The sequence below is a fragment of the Pinus tabuliformis genome, chromosome 1_2, assembly GCF_031772625.1.
Source record: "Pinus tabuliformis cultivar Carrire ecotype Pingquan chromosome 1_2, CPIR1, whole genome shotgun sequence".
NCBI classification, from domain to species: Eukaryota; Viridiplantae; Streptophyta; class Pinopsida; order Pinales; family Pinaceae; genus Pinus; species Pinus tabuliformis.
This window is the reverse complement of record NC_142298.1, coordinates 79,698,158-79,707,809: the sequence shown is the minus strand read 5'-3', so window position 1 is coordinate 79,707,809 and position 9,652 is coordinate 79,698,158. Positions and strand designations below refer to the sequence as shown.

Here is a 9,652-nt window from a genome sequence, read left to right as displayed (position 1 = left end):
TCTAAAAAAAGGTCCCCTTAGAATCACCCTATCTAAAAAAACCCATAGAAACTCTGTTTAAACTTGTATTTCATAATACCTATTATTCTTTAGATTGAGAATCTCATAAATAAATAACTTGAGCTAGTACTCAACTTTGATATAGATATCTATCTTCAAGAATATATATATAGTTTAAAATCATATCCCAATTGGAGTTCAAATTAACTTACAAAGCTCTTTTCTTTGGGGTGAGATAAGAGCATTGAGTTACAAACTCCACACTCCCTCGTTGAGAATATAATGCACACCTCCATGGAATTTGAACTTAGTATACTATTTTAAAAATGATATTGGGATTTTAGGATAAGACATGTTAGAAATCGTATCGGTGTGAGATAGAAGCCAAAAATTGCAGTGGAGGGTTGCGTATTGGAAATAAAGTAACATGGCAAGGAGTGTAAGCACCAAACTGTTGGATTTTCTTGTGTGTCCTCTCTCTAAAGAGCCTTTGAGGTCTGGTTGAGAAGTCATCTGCCCAGTAAAATGCAATTTCCATTTCTGCTACCAGTCTTTCAGATTTTTAAGAATCATTATGATCTCTGATCTTCATCTAATCCATGATCTGCATAATGTGGGACGCCCAACAGGTTTTGCCCAAAGTCAAATACTCTTATCAGTGATTCGCTCGGCATTTCTTATCCGGTGAGACTCATGCCTTCTCCCCTCATTTTCGAATATTTTTTGTTATATTCTCACATTCTTATTCAGTTTGGTTCAGAACTCCTGAAATTGATCAGCCAATCTCGAAGAATTTCATAGCACGCCTATGATGCTTACATAGATTCTTCTTCTATTGCCCCCCAACTCTACCTAAAAGACGTAAGATTTCTGTCATTTCCCTTGCCAGGATAAATATATTCTCTCTTGCAGGAGGTTTCGCAGTCTGTCCCTAGCTAACTACTCATAAATTCTCATTGTTTTCATTATCTACTTATACTCAAGCCAAGGATAAACATGATTCAGTGGAACAGATTCACGATACATAGTTTATATAGCTTCTTCTCTCTACTTGCCACAGACCTTGTTCCATCAGTTCAACCTTCTTTGTGACATTTTGGACCTATCCTAACCCCTATGATTATTTTTGGATCACTGCGAAGTATAGGTTGTCTTGTTTGATCTCTTGAAGCCATGACAGCTAAAAAATTCCAGTCTATTAATGTAATGGTGCAGAGTTTTATTTTTTTCTTCTTTTGGCATAGGAAAATGCTATGAGCTCCATTTTTGCATTATCAGGATTGCCATTATTATGGTCCCTCTTCAACACGGTAGCTGTCAAGTTTGGCTCAGCACGCGTTGTTCTATGGCAATATACCTACCGAGGTTTGAACTTTGGATCATTTGCATGGTGATGCCTTGTCTCAAATGACTACAACCCTACGGGACATAATAGACCACAACATTAATAATATTGCCATTCTTCTACCTTTAATCAATGATCTCTCTCTTAACCATCATCCTAGGTAGAGGAACCAATCTACCATGGCTTTCATTAGATAGCTAAAGGGAAGGATAGCACTAGCCTCGAGTAGCCAATCATAGAAAGGACAAAGGGAATAAAAGGTAATACTTAGTTGAGTGTGATCTGAGGACATGTTTCCATTTTAAATCTATTTTTTTGCCAAAATGCTGCTCAAGCAAGTCAACTATTTTCTCTAGCTTCAAGAGTGTAATCAATGTGCTGATTTATATTTCTGCTGAAGCATATCATATAAAATATTTCAGCACTTATTAGTTAGCTCCTAATTGTTGAGAAATCTATAGGGCAATGATTAGAGTGATTTCTCTTTCCTTGATAACTGCTTGTGATGTATTTTAACTTTTTCTTATTAATTTCTTTACTTATTATTATGTTTGTATATCATCAAACAACTACCAAAACAAGAAGAACAAGAACATAGAATATAGGTTGCAAGCCAGGGCCAAAGCCTCTCCAATTGAGAGGAAAACCCGCAAATCTCCTCTTCCTTATAGATTTTTCAATTTACAAATTCCAAGACCTCTAGACCAAGACCAATACCCTCCAAGACCAAGTCCAACCTTTCCGGATGATATGCTTTCCTTGAACAAGTCAAACCCAGTCAAATCTCTTCCAATAGCACAACTTCAACCCCTAGTTGCAGAATTTCAGCCTCCATTGTAGACCTGAAATTTTCGGCCCTCTAGTAGTTGTTGCTGCCACACGTGTGAGCTTTGTTTAGCCTTCCAAGGCTTCCTTAGACCTTCGCTTGGCTTTCTCTTTCTTCTGGAACTTGATGATGGTTTCCTATGACCTTCGCTTGACCTTCTTTCCTTCCCTTGTTCAAGATCGAACTTGTAGAAGAAAACCCTAGATATGTTGCAGAAACCCTAGCCTTCCTTCACACGTGTGAGGGAGAAATAGCCCAAAACAAGTGTCCTTTGTTCTCTTCCTTATTCGCTTGCCTTCTTCTTGTTCCTCCTTCGCTTGGATGATTGATTCATGAATGTGCTTCGAGGAGGTCGAGTTTCCTCCTTTATATAGGCTTTTCAAGGTGGACGTGGCTCCTCAAATTAGGTCAACTTGCCAGCTGCCAGGGGGACTTGGTCTTGAAGGGTATTTTGACACTTTTAAGGACAAAAATAATTTTCTTTACAAATTACAATGTGTCTGATGGGGTCTTCAACTTATGACAATGACTCTTTTGACTTCTTGACCTATAGGACCAACCCTAGAAACATTCAATGGGTGCTTGACCTATAAAATAAAAGACCTTGCGAATGAAACCGATTCTCCAAAAATAATAATAATAATTTTCTTTCATTTTACAATTTACAAGAATCAAAAGTGCATTTCATATTTATGAAGACCGAACCTAGTTACACATTTTTCAACAATCCCTCTTAACTAGTGAGGTATTCATAAATGGTACATGGACATTCTTAATCTGAAGAGATCTCATAAGAAGAGTCGGATTGATAACCCATCTATTTAGCATCATAACAACTAGCATTGTCATATAGCAAGGCCTTGACTAACAACTCTATCTCTCCACAAGATTAGAGCACATTGCTACCAAGACCAATGATTTATAGACACCATAATCATTGTCTGTCAAGGTACATACTCCACCTGGGTGTTCACAGAGTATGACCTTCTTTGGACTATTCTTATCTTGGATAGTTAGTCCTCAAAGAATATCGGTCCACGACTACTCTTATCTTGGATGCCCTACCACAGCCTCAAAGAGCATCGGATGCCAGATATTTACCCAATTCTCCATTCTGTCTTCCTAAGCGAAGACAGGTCACAGGAATGATGTGCCTATCTCTTCCTCTCAATCAGGGGGGATACATCAACCAAACCAAGCTTGTCTATCAGATATACAAGCTTCTTATTAGGAGGAGATTTCATCAATATGTCAACTACCTGCTCATCGGTGGAGATATACTGTAGCTGCAACACACCATCTTGTACTAGCTTCCGAATGTAGTGATACTTGTTGTTGATATGCTTTGTCTTTCCATGAAATACTGGGTCTTCAAACAATCGTATACAATTGGTGTTATCACAATGTATCACTGTAGGGTCCATTGGTCCTTCAAATAATATCTTCCTTAACCAGACAACTTCTTTGCTTACTTCACAGGCTGCAATGTACTCAACCTCAACACTACTCAAAGCAACCGTATCTTGCTTTCTGCTCATCCATGAGATCATGGAGGATCCCAAACTAAAACATCCTCTTGTAGTGCTTCTTCCATCCTGCTCACTGCCTCCCTAGTCAGAATCTGTATATCCAATCAAGTGGACATCATTCCTCCTATCATATTTTAGGTAGTAGTGGATTGTTCCTTGCAGATATCTCAGTATGTGTTTTGTTGCTATCCAATGATCATGCTTTGGCTCCACTTGGAACTGACTGAGAATATTTACTGCAAAACATATGTCTGGTCAAGTATTCACCAAGTACATTAGTGAGCCAATCAATTTCCTATACCTGGAAGGATCCACAGGGCTTGATTCAGAACTCCTTAGTCTTTTCAAGTTTGTGATCATTGGGGTTGTCATTGGTTTGCAATCCATCATGTCAAACCTCTTCAACATCTTGATCACATACTTTCCTTGACCTAGATAGATTTCATCAGGTCCTTGCCAGACTTCCAGTCCCAAATAGTAGTGCATCAGCCCTAGATCCTTCATGTCAAATTCTGCTGCTAGATGCTTCTTACATTCTTCAATTCGACCTTCCACACCTGTCAAGAGAAGATCTTCCACATACAGAAAATTGATTACTGGCTCTCCCTTCACAACCTTAATGTAAAGGTTTGGATAAGTAGAGCTCTTTGAGAAGCCTAATCTTTGAAGGTATGCATCCATTCTAGCATACCATGCCCTTGGTGCTTGCTTGAGGCCGTATAGTGCCTTCTTCAATTTGCAAACATATGTCTTTCTGTCTTTAACTTCAAATCCCAAGGGTTGCTCTATATAGACTTCCTCATCAATTGTGCCATTTAGGAATGCAGTCTTGACATCCATTTGGTGGATGTTCCATCCCATTGATGCTGCCAAAGAGACCAACGAACAAATAGTTGTATACCTTGTTGTTGGAGCAAATGTCTCTTCATAATCGATGCCTTCTTGTTGAGAGAAGCCCCTAGCCACAAATCTTGCCTTATATTTATCAATACTTCCATTTGCTGCACGTTTGATCTTGTAGAGCCACTTGGAAGTTACCACAGATTTGTCTTCAGGCCTAGGTATGTTCTCCCAGACTCCATTCTTAATTCATGTTATCCTTCCATTCTTGGTGATTGACATCTTCTTCAAAAACGGATGGCTCTGCTTCAATTAGTTTTGTCATGTAGGTTGCATACCCAGAATATCGTTTGGGCTTCTTTCTTTCCCTAAATGTGCCTTGAGTTGCTCCATCACCTTCTGCATCTAGAAGTGTAGACTTCAACTAGTTAGGTCTTTTTCAAGTTTTGGGAATTACCACAGGTTGTATTGGTTCATAGGGACCTTCATCTTCATGGTTTGATTCTTCTTCTTCGAATACCGGAAGTTCTTCATCATTAGAGTCCATAGGGAGATCCTTTGATTTCTTGAATGCAATACTTTCGTCAAATATCACATCTCGACTGACTTCTATTCAGTGTCCTTTCTTTATGTAGATCCTATAGGCCTTAGAAGAGTTACTGTAGCCCACAAAGGTTCCCTTCATGCCAGATGGATCCAACTTCTTTCTTTTGACCTTGGGTATATGTATATAGATAGGACAACCAAAAATTTGGAGATGATCTACAGTTGGTTTCTGTCCGGTGAACAAATCTTTAGGAGTCTTGTTATCTAGAGACCTGTGGGGACTTCGATTTTGTATGTATACAACTGTCTTTGTAGCTTCACCCCATAGAAATTTCGGTAAGTCTTGATCATGTAACATTGCTTTTACACTTTCTTCAATGGATTGATTCTTTCGTTCTGCAACTCCATTTTGTTCGGGATTATATGGGACTATCAACTCCCTCTTAATCCTAGACTCCTTACAGAAAGCTATGATTTCCTTGGATGTATATTCTCCTCCATTATCGGATCTTAATATCTTGATTCTTCTTTCTGTAAGGTTCTCTACTTCAACTTTGAATTCTTGAAATTTTGTAAATACTTCATCCTTGGATTTCATTAAGTAAACCCAAGTCTTCCTTGAATGATCATCTATAAATGTGACATAATATAAATGACCTCCAAGTGATTTAGGAGTCATAGGACCACAAACATCAGAATGAATAAGATCCAAGATTTCTTTTGACCGTGAAGCACTGCTTCCAAATGGTCTCTTGGTGTTCTTACCCAATGCACATCCTTTGCATACTCCTTCGTGATCTTCTTTTAGTTCGGGGATTCCATCTACTATAGAGCTTAGAGTTGGAAGAATTTTGAAATGAAGATGACCAAATCTCCTATGCCAAAGTTCACATGGACTGATTTTAATGTGAACTAAAGCATGAGCAAGAGGGGATAACAACCTGTAGCGTCTTCCTTCACGAATCTCAATTACTCCAACATTTTCTATGCTTGAGTTTTTACTCCATACTACAACTTTTCCATCAATGAAAGCCACTCTATCACCTTTATCTTCTAGAATTGAAATGGAGAGCAAGTTCTTATGCAAACTTGGAACAAATAGGATGTTGTTGAGATGAATATTGCCTCCATTCTCCAACTCTATTGAGGTTGATCCAATTCCTCTCACAGGATAGCTCTTATTATCTCCAAGCTCTATGAAGTAAGAAGACTTTCCTTTTGACAATGTTTTTAGTTGCTTGTGATGCCTGGTCATGTGCCTTGATGCTCCACTATTGATTACCCAAATGTTCTCATCTTGAAATGTGCTAGTGAGTGTTGAGAAGAGTCCTTTGTCTTGGTTACTTTCTTCTTTGGAGTAAATAGGAGATTCCATGCTTCTTTGATACCCTTCTTGAGATGACTTGCTACCTTTGAACACTTCTTTAGGAACTTCTTCAATGTAGTAGAGATCTTCATAATGCCCTCTGCCAACCTTAGCTCTGATACCATGTTGAGAAATCTATAGGGCAATGATTAGAGTGATTTCTCTTTCCTTGATAACTGCTTGTGATGTATTTTAACTTTTTCTTACTTATTAACTTCTTTACTTATTATTATGTTTGTATATCATCAAACAACTACCAAAACAAGAAGAACAAGAACACATAATATAGGCTGCAAGCCAGGGCCAAAACCTCTCCAATTGAGAGGAAAACCCACAAATCTCTTCTCTTCCTTATAGATTCTTCAATTGACGAATTCCAAGACCTCTAGACCAAGACCAATACCCTCCAAGACCAAGTCCAACCTTTTCGGATGATGTGCTTTCCTTGAACAAGTCAAACCTAGTCAAATCTCTTCCAGTAGCACAACTTCGACCCCCAGTTGCAGAATTTCAGCCTCCATTGCAGACCTGAAATTTTCGGCCCTCCAGTAGTTGCTGCTGCCACACGTGTGAGCTTCGTTTAGCCTTCCAAGGCTTCCTCAGACCTTCGCTTGGCTTTCTCTTCCTTCTAGAGCTTGAGGATGGCTTCTTGTGACCTTCGCTTGACCTTCTTTCCTTCCCTTCTTCAAGATCGAACTTGTAGAAGAAAACCCTAGATTTGTTGTAGAAACCCTAGCCTTCCTTCACACGTGTGAGAGAGAAATAGCCCAAAACAAGTCTCCTTTGTCCTCTTCCTTTTTCACTTGCCTTCTTCTTGTTCCTCCTTCCCTTGGATGATTGATTGATGAATGTGCTATAAGGAGGTTGAGTTTCCTCCTTTATATAGGCTTCTCAAGGTGGACGTGGCTCCTCAAATTAGGACGACTTGCTAGCTGCTAGGCTGACTTGGTCTTGAAGGCTATGGGGTCTTCAACTTATGACAATGACTCTTTTGACTTCTTGACCTAGGACCAACCCTAGAAGCACTCAATGGGTGCTTGACCTATAAAATAAAAGACCTTGAGCATGAAACCCATGCTCCAAAATAATAATAATAATTTTCTTTCATTTTACAATTTACAAGAATCAAAAGTACATTTCATATTTATGAAGACCGAACCTAGTTACACATTTTTCAACACTAATCCTCATTAGTAGGTGGTGATTGATTGATGCCCTAACTCTTCATTGGACAATTTTAAGGAATTTTATCACTTGATTGGCACTGGTCTATCTAATTCGTATTCAGGTGTTTGTTGGTGAAGTGAATTGTTTAGTGCCTACAATGATGTACTTTAGAAGTTCATTTCATGGATTGGGATACTATTGTGGCTTCAAGGAACTGGCTTAAACTAAAGGGGAAACTGTGTTGAGGTGATAGTGGAACGTTTCCCAAGTGTGCTTGCCCTCATTGCACCACTGTTGGGACTTTTGCAAACGGTGCTAATCTAAGTGGTAACAGGCCCAATTGAGCTAATGTAGGAGTCATCACTAGTGCTGCCAACAGCAATAGAACAAGAAGCCTCAAAGCACAATTGGACCATACCAGTCAATTGCACAACTATTGGGCAGCAATCAATTGCACAACCGACTGAGCAGCAGTCTGCTGCATGATCAACTGAGCAAGAATTGACTGCACAACCAACTTAGCAGCGATCGGCTGGACATCCAACTTCTCAGCACAATGTGCAGCCCACATGCCAAGCATGGGCTACATAAAATACAACAGAGCAATACGTGGAACAACAACAGGCTGAGGACGAACCATAGGAACTACAGACGACAGAAAAACCAACTGGTTAGGCTGATGAACAAGCACAACAATAGACTGATCAGCCCAGTTGAGAAGAGAAACAGCAGATTCTCTCCCTTGACTGACCATCGCTAGCTGCTCCAACTTTCATAGCCCCGCCCCAAGCAGCTTCAACAAGGCCATTGTCACACTAGCTGCATCAACACCAAAAGCATCATTCCAACCAAAGAAATCAAAAGGACACAACACAGGATCAGATCAAAAGCAAAAGAAGTTAAAATTGTTTCCAATTTTTTGACTGCAGGAAGGATTCACAACCCAAGTAATATTCAACCTACCGACCACATTTGACGCCGAAATATTGGAGCTTTACCATAAACTCCGCAGAAAAACTATGAAAAGATGGAAGACATCAATAAAAGAAAAAACAATATTAACAATAAGAAGAGACAAAGAACAAAATATTTCGCAAGAATGTAGGACTGTAACTCAAAACAAGCTCAAGATAAATATTGAAGAATCATCAACAGATTGTCTTGATTGCATGAAAAGGCTAGTTCATACATTGGTAGACAAAAATCAACAATTGCAGCAGGAAAGCAAAAGGCTCAAAGTGGACTAAACGATGGCTATTCTGCGAAAGGAGCATGTCAAATTCACGCAAACAAGGGCAACCATAGAAGAAGTAAATACCCATGCTTCTAACATGAACATAGTCCTTACCAATTAGCCAATGCATTTTGCCAAAACATGCAGTCGACTAAAAGTACAACAAACCCTTATTGAAGATTTGACTAGCCGAAGGAATGTCACGTCCATTCCTCATGCCTGTGATGACTTAACCAAACAAATTGAGGAAGAAAAAAAGGTTGAAAAAGAATTGTTAAACCAGGAACAACAGTGATTTTAGGAAGGAAAAAAATGCATAGGTCACAGCAGTGATTACATCCAAGCACTTGGTCAATACAATTCTAATATTCAAGAACATGCAAGCAACTTACAGTCTAGACTTGGAGGTTATTCAGAATGCTTCCATCCTTGAAAAACTAGGCCATGTGCTTCAAATGAAAACATTTGACTTGTAGGTAGAATGGGTAGTAGAAGATTGACAAGACTTTGAAATTCGACTATAGCATAGTGCATCACATATTTACTAGCTTTTCTCAAAACCACCGTTAAGCACATCCACAGCACAGCAACTAGTGCAAGCTGCTTCCCCACCATGACCATGGTTTGCATTCAATTCAAATCACAATAGGTGAGTCCTTTGAATAGATGGTGCAGTTTACAGCAACAAGAGCAATCAAGGCACATCAGGAAGAAGCATCAGTCGACCAGCCAAACATGCCACAAGCAGAAGTGCCAGAAGCCTCAATCCATCAATCTTCGCAATAATGATCATCAAACG

The 9,652-nt window shown here is 39.2% G+C and overlaps 1 protein-coding gene across 1 annotated transcript in view; it reads left to right on the top strand.

Moving 5' to 3' along the window:
• Positions 1 to 256: 256 nt before the first annotated feature.
• Positions 257 to 9,652, top strand: part of LOC149204520 (Trm112p-like protein) — a 76,626-nt gene continuing 67,230 nt past the window's right edge. The window contains exons 1-2 of the mRNA XM_089393307.1: positions 257 to 495; positions 630 to 684. Coding sequence (XP_089249433.1) covers positions 428 to 495; positions 630 to 684 — 123 coding nt within the window. The 5' untranslated portion in view covers positions 257 to 427. The remainder of the gene's footprint in view (positions 496 to 629; positions 685 to 9,652) is intronic.